The sequence below is a fragment of the Pholis gunnellus genome, assembly GCF_910591455.1.
Source record: "Pholis gunnellus genome assembly, chromosome: 16".
Taxonomy (NCBI): domain Eukaryota; kingdom Metazoa; phylum Chordata; class Actinopteri; order Perciformes; family Pholidae; genus Pholis; species Pholis gunnellus.
Genome location: NC_136543.1, coordinates 2,681,548 through 2,703,002, shown reverse-complemented (window position 1 = coordinate 2,703,002; position 21,455 = coordinate 2,681,548). Strand labels below are relative to the sequence as shown.

At 44.5% G+C, this 21,455-nt stretch overlaps 2 protein-coding genes across 5 annotated transcripts; both read left to right on the top strand.

Moving 5' to 3' along the window:
- Positions 1–671: 671 nt before the first annotated feature.
- On the top strand, positions 672–12,746 carry znf384a (zinc finger protein 384 a). Of its 4 annotated transcripts, XM_079175831.1 has the most exons (12): positions 672–817; positions 1,947–2,000; positions 2,849–2,916; positions 3,737–4,046; positions 4,399–4,518; positions 5,255–5,409; positions 5,500–5,576; positions 5,724–5,948; positions 7,237–7,404; positions 8,804–8,882; positions 9,205–9,363; positions 10,053–12,746. In XM_079175831.1, the coding sequence occupies exons 2-12, from the start codon at positions 1,952–1,954 to the stop codon at positions 10,425–10,427; spliced, it is 1,785 nt and encodes a 594-aa protein (XP_079031957.1). In that variant the 5' UTR covers positions 672–817; positions 1,947–1,951; the 3' UTR covers positions 10,428–12,746. The 4 variants fall into 4 exon arrangements, with proteins under 4 accessions (XP_079031957.1, XP_079031958.1, XP_079031960.1 ...); XM_079175832.1 differs by lacking the exon at positions 1,947–2,000; XM_079175834.1 differs by lacking the exon at positions 7,237–7,404.
- Positions 12,747–13,418: 672 nt separating this feature from the next.
- kifc1 (kinesin family member C1) lies at positions 13,419–21,347 on the top strand. Its single transcript, XM_079176402.1, has 17 exons — positions 13,419–13,462; positions 14,828–14,920; positions 15,298–15,397; positions 15,541–15,594; positions 15,874–15,957; positions 16,830–17,028; positions 17,129–17,294; positions 17,481–17,648; positions 17,842–17,955; positions 18,236–18,322; positions 18,429–18,626; positions 19,147–19,311; positions 19,516–19,654; positions 19,850–19,989; positions 20,106–20,179; positions 20,318–20,393; positions 20,712–21,347. Exons 2-17 carry the CDS (start codon positions 14,831–14,833, stop codon positions 20,754–20,756), a joined length of 1,899 nt encoding a protein of 632 aa, XP_079032528.1. The 5' UTR covers positions 13,419–13,462; positions 14,828–14,830; the 3' UTR covers positions 20,757–21,347.
- Positions 21,348–21,455: the final 108 nt, after the last annotated feature.

Sequence of the window (21,455 nt, the reverse complement as noted above, 5' to 3'; positions counted from 1 at the left end):
ATCTACTGCAGGAAGTAAGACAAAGACATTTATGCATTTGTTTATTAATCTAATTTGAATTCTGGTCAAACTCACATTCACAAAGGTAGGTGAAACAATGAATGTGTGCAATATCTTCAATTAATTTATTTCCATAAACTTTCTAATTGATTGGATTTGTCTCATTTCTGGTATCTTGTTTATCTGGCACTCTTTTACCTTTATTTTCGCAATACTTCATCTCTACGTGAGTGATTCTGATGTTTACGTTTGATACTATGTATGCTGACAATTTTAAATAAAGATGAATCAAAAAACTAAAAGTTGAGGAAATAAGAGGATTTCGACTTCAAAATTAAAAATTAAAACTTAAACCGCCTGAGAACACCAGGTATTAATATGTGTATAACACACAATTCAAAACACTCAGTGGTAAATAAACCAATACATTATGGAGAGCAGCTCACCTGCCAAGTAGATAGTCAATATATTATTTAAATAAATGTTATCTGGCAAAAGAGATCTGACAGTTGTTATAGTTTATTACAATTTCCACTTGTGCCATGAGTACATTTTTAAATTTGACAGCTGTACTTTTTCATTGAAACGCAATGGAAAAAATCAATATGGCTTTTATTTTTTAAAGACGTGACCGGAAACGCAACTGTTCACCTCCGACTTGACTCTGCTGAGGAGAGCTGGAGGGAAAAAAAGGAAAAAAAAAACGGAGGAAAAAAAGGCATATCTGAGGGGTTTGAGGGGCGGATTTGGACAAAGTTTCCCAACTGTCCCGACCCGAAGAGGCTCCGGGGGGGTTGACGGGGAGTCGATTTCACCGGTAATTAACACAGGAGTTATTAGTCCGTTGTTAATTAACTGTTATTTTCAGTGTGTCTGAGAGCACCGTCGTCCCGACCGCCGGAAGTCTGCATGAAGCTGCGTCTCCTACAGAGGCGACGGCGTCGACGTTTTTTTTTCCCTGTCTTCGTTTTTTTTTTTTTTATTCGAGACTTTTTTTTTCTCTTTTTTTATTTTCTCTCAGCGAGATGAGCAGGGAGTGAGGAATGGAGGCGTAGGGAGCAACGGTGTTTGTGTTGACAAAGTGGCAACCAGGTTAAGCATGTGAACAGACAGGCCTCCTTGTAGCTAGAGCGAGCCAGCGAACAAAAGGAGAAAATTAATGGAGGCAAGTTAGCTAGCTCCCCTCGTCTTGTTGCGTTAACCAGCTAGCGCTAGCCATGTTTTTTTTTTTTTTACCCAGATACCCCGCGGCAGCTGGCTAGGTGCAGTGTAACGTTAACACATACATGCTGAGTGCTTTGCAAGTGGCTTTCTCATTAAAACCATTTATGACAAATTCGAATTGACAAGAATGTATTTATCACGGCTAACGTCAGCTAGCGGTACCACAGTTTTTGGGAGCCAGCTAGTGCCTTTCGTCAAACCCATGAGCACAGAGACATTGACCAGTAACTAAAGAGTCAGAAAGCTGCAGCCTGTTGGACATGTACTAGCTTGCCCCATCACTTATGTATAGTTTGTGCAACTGTGGAGGCGAGAGGAGCCTCTTCAACAAAACAAAACGTCAAACTTGCCTTGAGTTATGCGCTGCAGTTCTTTACCATGCAATATTTCCCTACCTTAGTTATGTCAGTTTGTTTTATTAGTGTGTTATGTTGAAGTTATTTTTAAATGGGCCGACACTCAGCTAAAGGGCTTAGCTCTATTTCTGTTAAATGTCATGCCGGCTTTACTAACATGCCTTTACGTGCTTGCTTTTCTTGGTATGTGGGAATATGGCTATGCATGGCATTCACAATCTCCACATGCATACAGAAAACCAAAACCTCAAGACTTCTCTCGCCTTCGGTCTGTAACAGTAGCAAAGTGTGTGGAAATAAAGTGCAAATGCATGGCAAAAACAAATAGATCAATGAAACTATGAAACTTCCTTCTTTGTGCTACAGAAAACATGTTGCCTATGTGTCAGTGGGAGATGATCGGGAAGCAGAAGATTGGAGGTTAGATGATGAAAAGATAGACAGTAGTCTTTATTTTTTTAAATCAGTGAGTGTTGTCCTCAACAAACCATGTCATGCACTCTTAGAAAGGATGTTCTTTCTTCAACACATACTGTACTAGTCTGGAAGCCTCTGTGTTACTCCTCCAGGAAATAAATGGTCCGAACATTGTGACACAGCATTGGGTTGCACTCCAGACTCATTAACACTGATGAAGCCACCGCTCTGAGATTGTGTCATCTGTTAATAGCAATGCAAACTGTTGTAAGAGACTAGTGAGGAAGTGCATGGGCTGTGTTACAAAACGTTATCAAAAGCCTCCAAGACTGATTATCATGTGTGTTTTCTCAACTCTTACATCTTCTGTCCTGTAGATATGTCTATTTATTTATTTACGTCCATCCCCCCGGGATTGAACATCTTTGCCTGATTCCTTTCACATCCTCTTCTCTGTAAATCTGAAATATATTTTTTTTTAAAAACCCAAACAGAATAAAACTTGAAGCATTTCCCTTCAACCAGGCAGTTGTGTAACCGCTATCTTACACATCTTACTGGACTGGGATCCTTCAAAAGCTTTCCTGATTTATTGCACATGACAACCAGCCACAGCTGGAACACAGCAGCTCTGCTGGCTGATGCTAGTACTCCACGCTGACCCTGAAACCTGTGCAGCGTGTCGTCCCATGGAGGAGAGGAAACACGGAAAGGAAACAAACTAAGATGACTGAAATGCAGCCACGCATGGTGTCGTTTCACATGAAAGCAAAAAAACAAAAGAAACCTAGTGAGGAGGAGGACGAGGAGGAGGGCAGGTGTTTTCTAAGTGTGTTGCTTTTTAATTCCAGAAATAATGGACGATTCCCATTTCAACTCATCATACTTTTGGTCTCCCGTCCCCACTGTACAAGGACAGGTAGAGACCACCTTATTGTTGGAATTGTCTTGAAATACACATGGTGTAGTGGTATGTGCTGTCAGAAGCAGTGTGACACAACACCAGACTATGATTTGAACAGTGCTCTCTAAGTCGGTGAAGTTGGCTTAATCTCACATGAAAGTTATTTGGACGTGAGCTGTTGACATGGGGAGGGTTCAGTCGCTCATGTGATGACTCTCTCTCATCTCTTCACCCCCCCCCCCCCCCTTTGGTCCTCCTTTCACTGTCTTTCTGCATCTCACTTCGTTCTCTCTTCTCTCCCATGGCCGTCGTCTCCTCCGCTGTCTTCTAACTCGTTGTCATCTCCCGCCCTTCACGCTCCCATCCCGCTGCTCACTTCTTTTACTACCGACCTCCTCCATAATTACTCCCCTCCCTTCCTCTTCTTTCATTCTTCGTCCCGTCATCACATCCACTTTTATTGCCTCACCCATCTTCCTCACCCTCTGCTCCTGTGTTAAACCCATCCTTGACTCCTCTTCTCCCCCTCCAACCTCGTGTCTCCCTCTCCTTTACTCTCTTTCCTCCTCTTCCTTTCCCCATGTCCCTTTCATCTCCCTAAATCTTCCCGGCCTTATGCGTTCATCACACACTTGCATATCACCAAACCACTTCCCCTTTTCTCACCTCTCCTCACCTGTCTCCCTAATCTCTCATGGCCTCCTTCCTGGTGCTTTTCATCCTTCATCTTCCGTCTTCCTCTGCTCCTGCTCCTCCCAATGTTTTATCCTGCACTCCTTTCCTCTTTACTACTTCGCCCCCCCCCCCCCCCCCCCCCCCCCCCCCCCCCCTCTAGATCGAGAACGCCATGTTCCTGAACAAGGCAAAGGAGCAGCTGGGTCAGGAGAAGGCCAACGCGTCCTCCTTCCCTCACGCCTCTGCGTCTTCCACCTCCTCCCCCCACTACCCCACGGCTGTGCTCGCCATCCCCGGCTCGGTGGACGCAGGGCCCGGGGTGCGGCTGGTCCCCAAACAGGAAGGAGGTGGGGGTACCGCAGCGGGAGGAGGAGGAGGCATGAGTGCGCTCGGGGGACACCTGCACCAGGTGCACACCACCCAGAACATCACCGTAGTGCCTGTTTCCTCTACAGGTATCATGACCGCAGGTGAGTGAGTGGCTGCGTCTTCTTCCCTTCCCTGTCATGGCTCGCCATCCTCACATGTATCATCGTATTGTATTTGTTCCCTGGTAGTCATAAACTGGCAGTCATAAACGTGTCTTTGTATTCCATGTCAGTATTAGCAGTTCTAAGGTGGAGGTTGTAGGAATATTGATCCACAGCATTTGTAAGTAGTCTTTGACCCTTTGACGAAGTGTTGTTGTGACTTTAAACATCGGCAGTGTCTGTGATGGAGGACAGTGCACCTGCTGTTAGTTACTCTTAGTAGGAGCGGTAGCCTAATGTCAAATGTGTGTTTCGACCAACAGCCAGATCACAGTTTCTCTCTCCCTCTTAGCGGGGTTAGTGATCACCCCTCAGGGCACACTGGTCCCCACCGCCTCCACGCAGTCATTTGTAGCTGGACACCCCACCGCCACCACCATGATATTATCTGCAGTGCACCCCTCAAATACAGGTAACACGGGGGCCCAGCGCACCGTCACTTCAGGCATTTCAACATGTTAGAGCACACTGCAGTCTGCCGAATAAAGGTTCAAGTATTGTCAAAGTTTATGCGCATAATATCTTTTAAAATGAATTTGTTTGAGGAGTGTCTGTTGGCCGGGGGGGCGGGGCTTCGTTGTGGCTTTGTTACAGCTACACGTTGCACCGAAATAGGTTTGTGAAAACATTCGAGGAGAGGAATAGGCAATGCGTTAACAAAATGTTGATTCATATTTGATCAGCGCTGCCTGGCTCAAGAGTTTCACCAGCAGTGATTGACAGTTAGAGGCTCCTCGGCTCTGATTGGTGGTTTTCCGTCGGGCGAGGTGAAATATTGCAAAACCAGGAGCACTAAAACAACCTGATTATCTTACAGATCATCTGTGTCATGCACTGCTGTCAGGATATAGTAACAGTTTGAGCAAATATCACAAATAGTTATTTTTGTTTTGTACCCACCATTTATTTGTGTATTCCTGTCTTTTTTACTTTGTGACATCCATACACACACACACACACACACACACACACACACACACACACACGTGTGTACGTCCATACTTTGTTTGTAACTCTTGTATGTAATGTGTCGGTCCGATTCGTTCATGTAATAGAAGCTGTCTTCACACAACACTCACCAACTCTCCCTTCCTTTCCTTTTCCTTCCCTTGCTGTCTTTTTTTTTTTTCCTTTTCTCTTGTTTCCAGACAAGAAGCAGAACATTCCTGCGGTTGTCATGCCGACGCCATCAAAGCGGGGCAGGAAGAGCAAACAGATGTTGGCCAGAGTGGCCGGAATGGGGGGGGTCCTTCCTCCAGGAAGTGATGCGTTAATATTGGCCCACCTCGCCGCTGGTGGACAGGTGAGGGTCTCTTGTTCCTGGTTTTCTACACAGCATGGATTGTCAGTGTTCCTGCCAGTCATCATAACGTATATGTTGTTGTTGTGTCAGCACCACACTGCTGACCCATACGACCTGTCAAACGACGAGGATGACCACACCAACAAAGACGGCCCCAAATCCTACAGGTAGTGGAGACTCATGTAGATTAAAGAACAGCATTGTTGTTTGTGGCGTCGCAGATTTTTATGGAACATCTGCCCAAACAGGCACTACAGACTCTACGCTAAATCCCCGTAATGGTTTTCTTCTCTCTCTATCTCTCTCTTGCCAAGGTGCCGGATGTGTGCGGTGACCTTCTTCAGCAAGTCGGACATGCAGATCCACGCCAAGTCCCACACGGAGGCCAAGCCCCACAAGTGTCCCCACTGCTCCAAGTCGTTTGCCAACTCCAGCTACCTGTCCCAGCACATCCGCATCCACAGCGGGGCCAAGCCCTACACCTGCACCTACTGCCAGAAAACATTCAGGCAGCTCAGTCACCTACAGCAGCACACACGGTACTGCACTGGCCTGTGTGTGTGTGTGTGTGTGTGGTTTCTGTTGTTAAAGCGTGTGTGTGTGTGCCTGTGTGTGTGTGTGTGTGACTGATGAAGGGAGGGGGGCGATGGGGAGTTGCGGTTAAATTTTTGCAGTCTCAGCACCTTTTAAAGGTGCAGCACTTGTACCACACTTAAATGAAATCAAAGCTCTAAGCTTGTTATTTGAATGTATTTATCAATGAAGATTGGTTCCTGTCTGGACGCCCGCTTCATCATTACATTTATTGGTTGCTTTGATCACTTACAAGCTAAGATCTGTGGCTGGATGCATGCTCCAGTGTTGGTAGAGGAGGTCAACTTAGAGCAACAGTTGCCCCCAAAATATATCTTCATTTAGCAGGTGGTGGGTGTTAACTTCCTCATCCTGTCACAAGCTTGGCCTGGGACTGTAAGCGTGCATGTTATTATGTTATTATATGATATTTCTCTCTGGATCTGCCTCTGCTTTCACACAACTACTTCACGGTGAACATTGACTAAAATAACACTGAGGAGATAATAGCACTGATTACGTCCTCAAACGACCGCTGATCGTCGGTGTGCGTGCACTTTGTATACTAACCTCAAATCGATGCACGCTCCTGATTGTGTCTGCCATTGTTTTACGGCGCCTACATGTTCAACGCAGATAAAGCCGCTAATCCGACATATAGACTGGCGTATTCCCTGTAACTGTGTAACGATGTAAGTGATGAAAAGCACCCATTCATGCCCTCGTGATACATGTTTTAATTTGACGTTTGACCTTGTCCTTCACCTTCTCCACGTCTTACGTTCCCTCATTGCCACGCACCGGGACTCAGCCATTACTTTTAGGCAGGACGATGCGCTCCACTGGCCTGCCACTCGTCCTGAATTTACATTTCAATTTGGCTGCAGCAGTGCCAGACATTCATAGACGCACTCACACTCCACTCAAAGCAGGCCACACCGAGGGAGGGAGGGAGGGAGGGAGGGAGAGAGAGAGAGAGAGAGAGAAGCGTGACTGTGCTTGCTGTATGTTTTTTTTTCTGTGTTGTCACAACTCAGACACAGCACAAAGAGCACCTAATCAAACCTAATGATCTATGATCAACGCTATTGATCGCCGATCCTGTGAACTTTAACGCATGATTTGGTCCTCAGCTCATGGTGAAGTTTGGGCATGCTGTAGCTTAAAAATCTCTCGCTGTTTCTCTCTCTCTCTCTCTCTTTCTCTCTCTCCCTCCACCTCCTCACCCCTCCAATCCCGGTTTCCACGTGTTAGAAACCACACGGAGGCCAAGCCCCACAAGTGTCCCCACTGCTCCAAGTCGTTTGCCAACTCCAGCTACCTGTCCCAGCACATCCGCATCCACACCGGGGCCAAGCCCTACGCCTGCTCCTACTGCCAGAAAACATTCAGGCAGCTCAGTCACCTACAGCAGCACACACGGTACTGGGCCGGGCCGGGCTGGGTGGGTTCGAATGGCCGGTTGTGTTTATATCTGTGCATGTACCGTACGGGAGCAGGTGTGTAGAGAGTTGTGGCATTGTGGTTGTTTGCATCTTTTTGCTCTTTAGTTTGTGTGTTTGTAACATGCTGTGTTGTCAGCTGTCTTTGATAAATCAAATCAGAGTTGCCAAATAAAAGACATTATCAGCAGCCCTGACAATTGATTGGGCTTGAAATTGAAAATAGGTTACCTATCAGCCACAGCCAAGACGTGGCTTATGGTGATTTCCTGCCTCCGGTGGGAGAGTAGGAGCTACAATAGATGGCGGTCCAGCACCAGGAGCACCAGAACAGGAGCAAAGCAACGCACTGCTGTAGACGGGGCAGCAGCAAATGTTTTTTAGACACCTAAAACAAATCAGTGAGTTCAAGTGTACGCTGTATTTAGAATGTTCTTGTCTGTTTACCCTGCTGTCAGACAGCTCTTTCTGACGGGGAACTGAAGCCGTTATCGCTGCTCTCAGCCACCAGACTCCTTTTGACAAAGACACATTTTTCCTAGAAGAACAGGTGTTACTGGTCTACCCCGGCCTCCATTGGTTAGTTAGTTTGTGTTATTGTGCGTCTTTGGTTAGTTCAGATTCACCAAAGTCGAACAATGACACAAACTAACGAACTGACCGAGGCAGCGGTGAGCCAACAACCCCTGTGTGTTCTGCAGCGTAAATGACTGTTTTTGTCAATGGAGTCTGGTGGCTTTAAAGCGAGAGCAGATAGCTGGTTCAGTTATCTGTCAGAAAGGGCTGTCTGATGACAACGTAAAGCGGAGAAAGCATTCTGAATATAGCGAAAACTTGAACGTAATGATAAAATAGTTTTTGTTGCCCCCCCCCCCCTACAGCAGTACGTTGCTTTGCTCCGCTGCTGCTGCTCCTGTCTGTTTCTCCAAACTGGGGGCGTGCTGCTGCTGTTACTGTAGCTAATACACTGACTGTGGATAAGTACCTCAGTCTAAAGCCTTCGAAGGGTTGCAAATAACCACAGAAGTTTTCCCGACTCAGCATAATGTTTATTAACACCACGTACCAAAAGGCATTGCCTTTTGAGGAAGTTAAAGAAGGGAAAAACACTAAGCTGTGATCTTGACGTCATTAAAAACACCACTAATATGTTTAGTTTTATTTGTGAATGGCGGTAAGTGATAGATGGCTAAATAGGACTGACTGCACTGCATCTGAAAGGGCATAACGCTGTTGTGTACAATGTGTTGCCTTGAAGAAGAGAAAACACTAGAAACCTGCGCTTTACTCCCTTTTTCATTTTCTTTCTGCAAGTGCAGCAATAAAGTCTGATGTATGTAGTTTATTCCCTGATGGAGTGACTTACTCTGCTGTTCCAGGATCCACACCGGTGACCGGCCGTACAAGTGTAACCATCCTGGCTGTGAGAAAGCTTTCACTCAGTTGTCCAACCTCCAGGTAAATGAATTCACAGGTTTGAGCCTTGCTTCTGACCTGATGACATTTACCAGAATAAGACGTTGATTTGCTGACCTGTTCTTTCTCTGTGTTGGTGGAGACTTTATATGTAGATCCCATGAAAGCTAAGAGGAAAAAAAACATTTGTCCAGTGTCGTCAAGATCGAGTTAAATGTTCTTGTTGGTGCATCAATTGATTTTATTCTTCACTGTTTGAAGAATAAAAGCCAGTGGCCCTTTAAGACATATTTGTGGTACTCTTAACATGTGGAGAACGTCCCCTGTTGGTTGTGCTGACGTCTGTTCACTCCGCTCCCCACAGTCTCACCGTCGGCAGCACAACAAAGACAAGCCGTTCAAGTGCCACAACTGTAACCGTGGTTACACGGACGCTGCCAGCCTGGAGGTGCACCTGTCCACGCACACCGTCAAACACGCCAAGCTGTTCTCCTGTGGCCTCTGTAACCGATCCTACACCTCGGTAAGCCCTCAGCAGACGTACGGATGACAGGAGCAGCCTTTCCAAAGAAGCTCCGGGTCATGTTAGTCCCGGGAACTTGGTTCCTTCAGCCCATTGTTGCCTGAGTTTCCATAGCGGTCTAAAGACCTGGAGACTGACCAGGGCTTTTGGTGTTCGCAGGGTAACCACACTCTGCAGCCTGAGGTTCAGTGTGCCCGTTGTTTTATCTTTAAAAAATTCTTCTGTCTCTTCTCTCTCCTCTCTCTCTCTCGCTCCGTCTTTTCTCTCTTTTTCTTTCTTTTTTAAAAAGAGTCAGGAAGCCGACAACCAAGCCTAACTTTACTTTTACTGTTATCAAACGCTCTCCCTCTTCCTAAAATGGTCCTAAATCCATACTGGAGCACTTCTTTGTTTGATGAATGGAGCGGCACACTAGTTCAACCAATCAGCGACGGTCATCCCTGTGAACCCATCCCGAAAGTTCCTGTCATTTCAGAAAGTACTACCCTCTGACCAGGGCCTTTTAGATGGGCAAAATGTCCCTGAACTGAATCTAGACCCTGGTCCCTGAGGTCGAAACGCTGTGAGTTCCTCTAAAGGTTCCTGGGGAAAGTTCCTGCGCTCCAAAAGAGGCTATAAAAGAAACAAAAGAATGTTTTGTAGTTCTGTTTGTAGTTCTGCCATCATGTTTTCTCTCTCTCCCACCCTAGGAGACGTATCTAATGAAACACATGAGGAAGCACAACCCCGACCCGCTAACAGTGGCAGCAACAGTAGCTGCTCAGCAGGCCCAGGGCCTCACGCCGGGCAGGGGCCGAGGCCGTGGCCGAGGGAGAGGCAGAGCGGGCCAGCTCCAGAGCCAGACCAACCCGAACAACACCCAGAACCCTGGACCGCCAGGCGGCTACCAGCCAACCCAGCAAGCTGTGGTCCAGTGCCCATTCGACCTACACCAGTACAAGACAGTGTCAGCCAGCGAGATCCAGTACAAACCGGTGTCTGTGGCGGACCTGCCAGTGGTCCACAAAGACCTCTGCCTCACCGTGTCCACCTCAGCCATACAGGTGGAGCACATGAACTCGTAGGCTGCGAGTTTGAGACATTTCTTATTGTATCTGCAGTGTAAAAAGGTCCATCTAAACAAGTCAGTTAACTGTATTCACTATTATAGTCTTCTAAAGAAAGGAAAAATGGCTCATAGGGTGGAACATTTTACCGATGTAACGTTCAGAGATACAAGTAAATTGAATTTACCCAGCGCCATTTTTTCCCTTCATTTTAAGAAGCTTTAATGCGGAGTGCAGCATTGAGTTCCTGGTCACAACACAGATATTTTACAATGTGCTTCTCGATTCCTGAGCCCACTTGTGCCAAGTACCTCTCAGTAGAAATGCTGGTCTAGGACACTGATACAAGTCTGGAGCCACATTCCTCCAGTTTTAGACTCAACCAGAACCCTGATCTGAGATCATTTTTGGCTTTTATAACATTGGGAATGAGATGCTGATTAAATTCAGACCTGAATTTCTCAAAAGCATGTGTAGTCTAATTCGCCTTTTTTCAACTACGAGTCAACGGGCCAATAATCAGCTTTGTAAAACACACTTAATACCTTGATCCAAAACCAGCAGTCCTCGTCTGAGTATCTTGATAAAAGAGGCTCACTGGTGTCCCGTCTCTTTTTTTATTGCATTGCTTGCAATAGGTGCCATCGGAGGATGAAGATGTAAAATATCTGTAAAACACAAAAGGAATCGCGCTACTCTGCACATTTATAGTCCAGAGAAGGGTGTTCTCTTTCAACACATCAGATCCCATTCATCTGAACATTCTCCATTCTTTAGTTCAAGCCAAAACAAAGGGAGAGAAAGAAGACAAGGAATCAAAGGTGAATGTCCGTAGGGACGGACTGAGTAAATACGTTTAGAATATTGATTGACGCCTCCGACAACAGAGGTTGCATCTGAAAGGCTGAATTGGAGCCTGAGAAAAGAACGCAAAAGAAGGGGCCAGGAGAAGGAGCATGGTGAGGTGTATTACTGGATGGGGCTAAAACCTGGGGCTGAGTCTCAAAAGTGTTCATGATGTCCTTATTTACGCCCTCCTCCCTTCAGACAGGGAGGAGTTGAGGAACCACTGCTCTGTCGGAGCCCAGAGTCTTGATCAAAAGAGACGGATTGGTTGGAGAATGCACAAAACACGAGGACTCTGCAGCAGAGCGAGACGGAACCACGAGGAGAGAAAGGGGGGGGGGGGGGTCATAAAGAAAGCACTTGATGAAGCTTGTACTTCATGTATGTTTGCCATTGTTGTACTTTCTTTCTTTTTTTTTTATATATATATATATATCATATGTATGTATTTTTCTACCAACAGAGGAACGTGTGAACACACTCTGAGAGAAAGCAAAGTGATGCATGAATGTGAAGGGAACGGAGAGAAAAGTCCTTACAAAGCGTTTTTCATGTTACTATTCAAAGAATGAACTATTCTCCAATAGTAGTGAAGACAGCCCAACTCATCATAGTCCGTTGTTGGGGAAGTAATGATTGTGAGTTAGAAAATGGCTGACAGGTACTGTTTTTTTTTTTTAAAGAACTTTTCATACATATTACTACTTTGAATATAACCATTGCAAATGTTATCCACATTATTCTGAGGCATTATTGTATTGCAGTATGCTGTACATAAATAGATAGAAAATACTTTTTCATCTGTAAAAGGGAAGTATGTCCTGTGTAAAGCATATATGGAAACTAAAGGAACTCAAATTAACAAGTGGCACATCATTGGCTGCGTCCCAGGTCACCTGTAGTGCTGATGCAGCACATCCTCCAAAGTCTGCAAAAGAATGGTGCATTTAAACTACGGGAAAGTATTTCTTCTCTCTCTGTAATGAATGACCGTGCAACGTTTTCCTGCAGTTTGAACCGTGCTCGCCTATTGCACATGGTGATATTCATTCCGATTATGATGTAACCAGAGAAGGATTTCACCAAGTTCACTGTTTCATTTGTACGAATCATTAACTTTGATCAGGCCTGTGTGACAAGATTGTTGTGTCACAAATGATACTCACACAAATGATATATATTAGTATATCTTCATGATCACACAACATAAAGTCTCGGTGACCTGGGACACTGCTGCCGTGTTTGTGTGCACAAGCGGTCTCCACCCAATCAGAATGTTCAAGCGGCCTGTAACAGCCGGCTGCTTGTCCTCATGTATGCTCCTCCTTGTGTTTTAATGTCTTTATGAAAAATAACAAGATTCTCACTATTCCTGTTAATGTTATTACTGATGCTCCTGATAATAGTACAGTTATTAACGGCCCTCTTATATGCCACACTCTTGCATACTGTATGCACAGTTTCACCTCTTGCTCATCTGAACAGACTGTTTCTTCCCTTAAGGAGAATAAAGTTCGAAAAACGTTTATGATGAAAAAAAAAGAACGTTATTTTTCTGATTTATTTGTTTACAAGCCAGACTGCGTGGAACTGGTTAGAATGTATGATTGTGTAATGTTTTTGTAAAAGGGATCCATGTGCTCCAAAATAACAGCTCCCACAATTACAGTTGGTTTTTGGACAAGTGAAATTGTGCTGTAAGAGAGAAAGAAATATATATTGTTGATCGCCTACCAAACGTAGTGAACACATAGTGGTTTGTCAGGGAAGAGGTGCTGCAGTACATGTGTCTCCGTTTTGTGCAAAACATTGTTGTTTTGTGGTGAGAAACATTTCAGCAGGTTTGTGAGATTGCTAATCATCAATACTGTACTCTAAATCATCATCATAAGAATATTATTCAATAGTAAATCAAATTTCATTAGTGACGTAGCTACATTGTAGTATAAAATGTGATCCGTTAGATCAGTGAGTCGCTAGACTAGTCTGCACTAGGCTTTACTGTGCGAACAGTGTATATCCCGCCCAAGCGGGACACTCCTTGCGTCCCACCGAGCATACATAAAAACAGAGGCGGGGTTTACGCTGGCTCCACCAATCACGGCAGGTTTTCCGAAGCACCCACCAAAACAGTTAGATTTGAAATTCAAACGGCCGGAAACAGCGGATTGGAGACAGCCTTTTGTGAAAACTCAGTATTAATTCAGGTAAATGTTTTAATAACTCAAAGCTTATTGTTTCTTTCGTTTCATTTGTAAGTCTGCTCAGTGACGATAGTTCCAGTGGTGTAACGTAGCTATTTACCTTTTATGCTCAAGGTAACTGGTAGCAGCTAACGTTTAGTCAAATTAGCGAGTTAACGTGAGTGAAAACACGAAGGTCGGTTTTTCATGGCTAACGGCAATCTGTCGAAGCTAATTCAATCCTCCTGATGTTTCAGTTTAATTTTAAATACTTTTGTGTTCCGGGTCCAAAATGACTGCCCCATTATAGATGATTAAAAATAATACATAACGTTATACCACCTTATGGTGTAACAGATATTTTTATCAACTTCTTGTGAACATTACACAAGAGTTTTTAACTTATCTTTGCTATGTATGGCCTGTAATGTTCGGCCTCGTTGACCTGAGTTCAAACAACTAAACTAGCTAGTTTTTGAGTAAATTAAAAAGCATAACGTTAATGTATGGATTATTTTGTCTATAACGTTAACACATACTAAGAGGAAACAATTATTATGTTTCTCTCACAAAAGCTTCACAGAGCTAGAGCTGCGAGAAAAGTTCTAACTAGCTAACGCGCTATATTATTAAAACGATGTTTGTGAGAATGTCAGCAGATGTGGTTTCATAGGACAAGTGTGTGTGTGTGTGTGTGTGTGTGTGTGTGTGTGTGTGTGTGTGTGTGTGTGTGTGTGTGTGTGTGTGTGTGTGTGTGCGTGCGTGCTCTTTTCACAGCAGACATGTTGACATGTCATAGCAGGGTAAACACAGATGTGTAATTGATCAAATGAATGATGGTCCCATTCTCTTTAGTGTGTCACAGACATTACAGTGAGCCAGCATGGACAATACCAGCGCCCTGGCCAACCGAAATGGAACGTTGCCATGATTAATGTTACTGTTTACACCTGTGTTTACCTTGTGATGACATGTCAAAATGGCTGCTTTTATAAGGATATATAACAGCTAGCGTTAGATGTCCTCAGGATAGGCAGATTTTGACCATGCACGTCAACTTAGAGTCGAGTTAGAACAGCTTTTTGTTCACTGGCGAATCGTGTAAAATCCTCAGCCTACCCACTGCAGCACTGCTCTGTGAAAGTTCAAAAGCTTTGTGATTTAGCATCATGACGTTCAGAGAAGATATCGCCAATCTGATTTGAGATTTGTAGATGTGGTTAATCTGCTAGGAGGAGTTTGTGAAGGTAGCATACAGCGCCTGTAAATTAAGTCTAGAGGTGATACCTGTGCCTAGTACCCACTTTTTGTATATCTAGCAGAAACATACCTCTATATTTTCCTGTGATGGTCTGTTTGGATCATAATTGACCTCTTCACCCTCAACAGAACATGTCCCGCTTGCCAGTCAGTGCAAGCAAGAGGGTCCTTCTGACGAGCAGCAGCAGCTCAGAGAATGGACAAGACTTTGCGCCTGCTCAGGTTTGTACTAAAGCCCTCTACATCTTTTGTGTCTGTCAGTTTTATTCTGCTGCTGCACCTCAAGCTGCTCTGCATGTAAAGTAACCTGTTATCCAGCTCATAGGTTCCAGCACCCACATGTTGGCCAATCACAAGATCTTAACATTAAAACGGAGTTCCTCTCTCTGCCATGAGGCTGATTGTCATGTCTTACAATGTTATGTGATGTGGAAGTTCTTGTTTGTGGTGGTGCCAATTAAAAGTCCACAGTACTCCACACTGCGTCCAGATAATGATCGTGCATGATAGGTGTGCTACAATGATTAGATTGTTGTTAAAGCCCAAGAGGTTGAACCACTGCTGTTGCCTGATGCTGGTGGTGCTTTTTGTGTTTGCAGAAGAGGATTCGTAAGGACCCAGAGCCCAACGAACCACATGCAGCCGCGACCATCATCGGTGGCAGACGGCCTCCCGTTGCAGCAACCAGGGCCCCTATTTGTAAGTTAGCTGACTTTTAGAATCTTCGTTTTTCAACAAGGTCAGAATGCACCAAGAGTGTATGAGATCGTTGAGGTTATTATCCTGTTTTTATTATTTTGACAAAACGTAAACCTGTCTGTCCCACTCTGTCCCCCACACAGCGAGGCCAGTCAGAGGCGTGGGCGCTGCCACCGTGGCTGTCGGTCCTTCCAGAGGTAAGATGAGCGGTCTGCTTGGTGATGGAGCAAAGTGAATAAGCTGGGCTGGGTACTGTTTATGTTCACATATCCTCACTGGAGCAAAGACAGTTTTAGTTTAATCTGGGTGTGATGTATTTATATAGAAAGTATTTCATAATAACATACGAGTACAGTTTACAAACTAGTAGCAGGAACATGTAGAAGGGCTTTGGATCCATCATAAGCACAGGGTATTATTATCACGGTAACGGGTGAATGATGACGTTGTTCTTTACTGTGTTTTTGCTCCGTCAGGTGTGCTGAAACGATCTGTAGCTTCAACTGCAGCAAAGGGAGGCAACGTGAAACAAACGGTTGCACCCACGGGCGCTAAACCAGGTGAATAAATCCTTTCCACTTGTTCCTGAGTGAATGTTGTCAAATCAAGTGAATCAGTTCATGAGCTACGAGCCTTGCTGGCAAATGAACAATGGTTTGGAGTTTAGGCTGGGGTTAGTTCTGATACAGTTCAGCAAAAATCCAGATTTGAATTAAGCAGAGCTCTGTTGCACATTTAAAAACGAATCACTGTGTAGTAACTCCAAGTTTAAACCAAATGTAAATAGTTGCATCAATAGAATACTTGCTTACCCAAATTAGAATAAATAAATAAGTTTGCGTGCTGTCGGGACCTAGTAAGTAGATCAACAAAGGTTATTAATAGGCCATAAAACATGACATTGTTTGCCAGCTGGTTTGCTAAAAAGTCATTTAGCATTAATGTTACCTATGATGACTCCTCAGAGAAGCTTTGAGAAAAACGTGTTGGCTGAATTAATGAAGCAATTAACAGTCTGTGAAATGTTAAAAGCTGTAGATGAGGGATTACATGTTGTTACCAACCTGCTTAAGGTGAGAGAGGATCAATTTGAATAGGCCTAGTATTTTGCAGAATCTCTTGAATGACATGTTCTAAGTACACGATCATATTTAGAATAAGCCTTTTTCACAGCAGACATTTTGACTCGTCATAGACGGAAAAGCAGATGTGTTACTTCTAACAGTGGCTCTGCTGTCTTCATGTGTCCCAATAAGCTTTCACAATGAGCAGAATACCAGGACAGAAGCAATGGATTTCATCATTTACACCTGTGCTCTTTACCTACTGTGACACGTGAAGATGTGAAAGAGGCAAATGTAGAAAAGTCTGGGGAGGACTCTGAGGTCTGAATGGAACCGTCGCACCTGTTTCTTATGCCTGTTGTGCACAGGTGTGGTCGGGGGCACCAAGCGTCAAGCATGGGACTTGAAGGGCAAGGTCAGCGACATGGAGGGTAAGATCCAAAACTACCAGACCAAGGTCAAAGCTACCAACCAGGAGAATGAGACGCTGAGAGGCACGGTGGTCCGGAGCCAGTCGAGAGTGGCTGAAATGGAGACAAATATTGCCAAGCAGAGGAGCCAGATCAGGTACTGAGAAACATTCCATTTGTAAAAAAAAAAGAAGAAAGAATGACTGTCATCATAATGTGGTTCGTCTGACGCCATTAAATGTCTCCTCTGGTTTCAGTGAGTATGAGGCGGAGCTGCAGGCATTGTCAGGAGTGCGGGATGAGCTGGAGATGGTGTCCAGTGATAAGAGCACTCTTGAAAAGGAGCTCTCCAACTTAGAGAGCAAATACAGGGTCATGGAGACTCTGCGGGACAGCCAGGAGACAGAGCTGCAGACGCTCAAGGTATAAAGTCTGCTGCTGGAATAACTGCCAATACTGGCTGCGTGGTATCAATACGTAAATATGCCACATTGTGTGCTACCACAGGACTATTCTTATCATTTTACAAACCGTAGAGGAGACGTTACTTTCCAGAAATCCAATCAAGAAGTTTGAGTATTATTTTAATATATTATCCTTCCTCTCCAGATGAAGCTGTCGGTGCAGGAGTCGACTCTGGCCCGTCTGCAGGTGACCCTCAGAGACACGGAGGAAGAGGTCCGCTCTCTCAAGGACACTGCAGTCCGGCAGAAGGACGAGCTTCATGCCGGGGAGATGGAGCGCAGGGGGCTCCACAATACCATCCAGGAGCTCAAGGCAAGTTGGAACACAGAGTAACGGCTCAACACCGTCCGGTGACCGTGTAGTTCTTACTCTACAGAGGAGAGCGCTGGTGGTTTCCATTTCTTTATCATTATTTTTGTTGTGTTGTTAGCAGTTGTCAACCAGACAATAGTTCATCTTCTCTCTGACTAACGAGACTAATTTGTCCATCACCCTTTTCTTGCAGGGCAACATCAGGGTCTTTTGCAGGGTGCGCCCTCTGGTGGAGGGAGGCCTCAGCAAGCACATTCAGCTAGCGGCCAGCGACAACAAGACGATAATGCTGGCCAAAACAGAGGAGGTGAGAATCCTGTCAGCATACCAAAGCAGATGTATGAATAAATAGATGAATCAAGGCATGTGTGTGTGCTCTGTAGCCACAGTAGCAGGCAGCATCCAGAGTTTCCTGTCTAACCAGCCAGTTACATTGTAGTTAAGAAATGATTGTAATGAATTGGATGTCACAGTTAACATAACAAACGTGTTCTCAGTGCTCCATCAAACTCGCCTTAAAGAAGAGGCAGGAATGATGACATTGTGCTTTGAGTACAAAACTTAATTCTGCCGTTTCTGCTTTTTAGTCTCACACAGGCAAATCTGCTGACACGCACAAGAATTACAACTTCAATTTTGACCGAGTGTTTGGCCCTCAGTCTTCACAACAGGAGGTAAACAACATGCATCAAACTGTACAATAAAAGAGTCTAAGTTGTCAAAGTATAAAACACGTGAATATTTTGGAAGTTCATGGTGATTTTGTCAATTTGTTCCCAGGTCTTCGAAGAGATCTCGCTGCTGGTGCAGTCTGCGTTGGACGGCTACAACGTCTGCTGCTTTGCCTACGGCCAGACGGGGAGCGGAAAGACGTACACCATGGAGGGAGACGAGTTCGACGTGTCCAGAGGTGTCATTCCCAGAGCCGTGAAGCAAATCTTCAGAGCAGCAGAGAAGCTGGAGGCACAAGGCTGGGAGGTCAGTGTGTAATGTCACGCATGAGAACGCATACAGGGAAGGAGGTCGTAGCATTCAAAATGAACTCTGTCCATTTCATCCTATTGTAGAAATTACTTTTACTCACTTAAAGCATTTTAAACCTGCCATAACTTATTGTTTTCATCCTAATTAGATGCCTGAACCACCTCAGCTGCAGGATTAAATTAAAGGCGCGAAATAGAAAAATACAAAATTGTTCATTATACTAATCTTTGAATTTGTTTTAAATTTTTAGCACTACTGCAGACCCCAGCACTACTTATTCAGTAAAACAAACGCAACGCAAGAAAGAGTCTCTTTTTTCCCCAGAGTCTCACATCGGTTGTAGATTCATACTGTTGATACCAAAACAAACCAGGGACAGTCTCTACATCTCATTCCACCAATGTCTGTCTGCTATTGGCTCCTGGCGTGTTTGTGTCTGTGGAGGAGATGCAGTACGATGAGGGAAGGGGAACATTATCACCAAATGTCAGAACCATTTCTGTTTTTATCTCAGTTCACCTTCACGGCGAGCTTTGTGGAAATTTACAACGAGAGCCTGCGAGACCTCCTTTACTCTGGCAAGGCCAGCAAGAGGCCTGAGCACGAGATCCGAAAGTCCGCCAACAACGAGGTGACGATCACCAACCTGTCATACGAAAGGGTCTGCAACGAGGACCAGGTACGCTGGGCACATCTATCTCAGACGATTTAACCGTCCAGCAACAGAATTATGTTACAAAAAATATGAAAGATTGCAGTCATGCACAGCAGAGTTAAATGAATAAACAAGTATGATTGATGTATCAGTTAACTATGTATCCATGTTATTTCTACATGTGTTACTTCACAGTAAATGCTCTGTTTGATCCCCTCCACCTGCCAGGTTCTCGGCCTGATCATGCTGGCCAATCAGAATCGCTCCACGGCCCAGACGGCCCAGAACGACCGCTCCTCTCGCTCCCATTCAGTGTTCCAGCTGGATATCGAGGGAGTGAACGTTGGCAGGGATGTCAAATGCAAGTGTGAGTATAATCCCACGGATCACACCAGTATCCGAAATGTGCTTTCACTTGTGTGTTTAGAGCAGAACTCTGTGGTTCGGGTAGATATCCTGCTCGACTGTCTTTTTGCAAACGTGACGTATGTGCTCATTTTATAATCTGAGTTCTAAGGTTATATTTCCGTTAAACCTGCTTGTGTATTTCTTGTGCGTTTAGCCACTCTGTGCCTGGTGGACTTGGCCGGCAGTGAGCGAATGCTGAAGAGTCAGTCTCAGGGAGAGCGCTTTAAGGAGATGACCGCCATCAACGGCTCCCTGTCCAACCTCGGCATAGTCATCACCGCGCTGGCCAACAAGGTCAGTAAGCACCCTGCACACACTTCTGGTTTACTTCCACCCTACACAACAACACCTCTAAATGTTCATTTTTCCTTATTCGTTTGGTTTGTGGCATGAATTGATTTGTGTTCCAGGAGAGCTTCGTTCCCTACAGGAACTCCAAGCTCACCTACCTGCTGCAGGGGTGCTTGGGAGGGAACAGCAAAACGTGAGTTCAGACATCGGTGGTCTAGGCCAACAGATGCTGTGTCAATCATTTGTCAACAGTAATGGGTTTCATCAGGGCGGGAAAGAATGCATTGTGAGTTCTTTTATTCTAATGACTTTATTTCTGTTGTCACCCCAGCCTGATGTTTGTGAACATCGCCCCTGAGCCAGACAGCTTTGGAGAAACCCTGAACTCCTTGAGGTTTGCCAGCAAGGTGAGCGGCATCTATGGTTGTTTAAAGTCCTGTCTTGATGACACAGCTGGTAAAACGGGACATGAGTACATTAATCCCATGATGTGAAACTGTAGACTAAAGTGAACTTTGTTTCTGGTTTAAAAATGCTCCATCTAGCTTATTTTAAACCTGTTTTATTCTTCATCAACAAATAATCTGTTTCCTTGACCCACAGCTTCATTTTCCACCATTTTTCATATTATATTATTATAATGTGTTGCTTTTCACGCTCTCTTACTGTAACAGTTGTATCATTTTCTCATAATTGACACGAGATGTTGTTTCCTCTCTTTACAGGTGAATGACTGTGTGATTGGGACCGCAAGTGCCAACAAGAAGTAGAGCGAAACAGTGAGGGGCTCAGAGGTTCCCTGTGTATTCTCAGGACTTTCATTAGTGATCGCTAATACTGGCTTTTAAACAGTTAATCGAGTGGATGTGTACATATGCATATTTCTGGTTAGTTTTAGTTTTTTTAAATACATATACATGGCTTCTTGATTCATGAGGAAATTCTTTAGTTGAGACATTTAATCTCCATTGAGCATGTCCTATATTAATAAGAGGAACCATATTCTGAGCTTTTATCCAATTTAAATGTTTTTTTCTGTATACCTTGCACAAATGTGTTGTTATCGAATACTGTCACTTTAGATTTTCTTGACTTTTGCTGATAAATGGTCATTGTTTGTTTTCTATCTACTCTCTGGCCCAACGTGATGTAATAATAAAGACATTCAATGGGCTATTTATATTCTCTGTGCTGCTTTATGTTTATTTCATGTGAGTTTTTCCAATGTTTTCATGAACATAAAGCATGTTTTATAGTAATAAGTTGGAATTCTCTTGCTCTACTTTCCAGGCAAATGACTTCAGTGTCATTCTACTCCGGTATGATAGTTATGAGTTATGTTCAACATCAACCCTGGAGGACAGACGAGACTAACGTGGTTGGTCGTATTCAGTACATTTATCAGGCTTTACAGTGGGAAAGGATTGATGTTCATTGCTTAATAACCAGCATGAGTCCCATCAGTCTCA

Bases quoted from the DNA above. Each gene is read 5' to 3' on its own strand.
- znf384a (XM_079175831.1), top strand. From the start codon at position 1,952: ATGTTGCCTATGTGTCAGTGGGAGATGATCGGGAAGCAGAAGATTGGA. The intron at 4,047-4,398 runs GTGAGTGAGTGG...TCTCCCTCTTAG, and splicing joins TACAGGTATCATGACCGCAG to CGGGGTTAGTGATCACCCCT. The intron at 4,519-5,254 runs GTAACACGGGGG...TCTTGTTTCCAG, and splicing joins AGTGCACCCCTCAAATACAG to ACAAGAAGCAGAACATTCCT.
- kifc1 (XM_079176402.1), top strand. From the start codon at position 14,831: ATGTCCCGCTTGCCAGTCAGTGCAAGCAAGAGGGTCCTTCTGACGAGC. The intron at 15,398-15,540 runs GTAAGTTAGCTG...TCCCCCACACAG, and splicing joins AGCAACCAGGGCCCCTATTT to CGAGGCCAGTCAGAGGCGTG. The intron at 20,394-20,711 runs GTGAGCGGCATC...CTCTCTTTACAG, and splicing joins CCTTGAGGTTTGCCAGCAAG to GTGAATGACTGTGTGATTGG.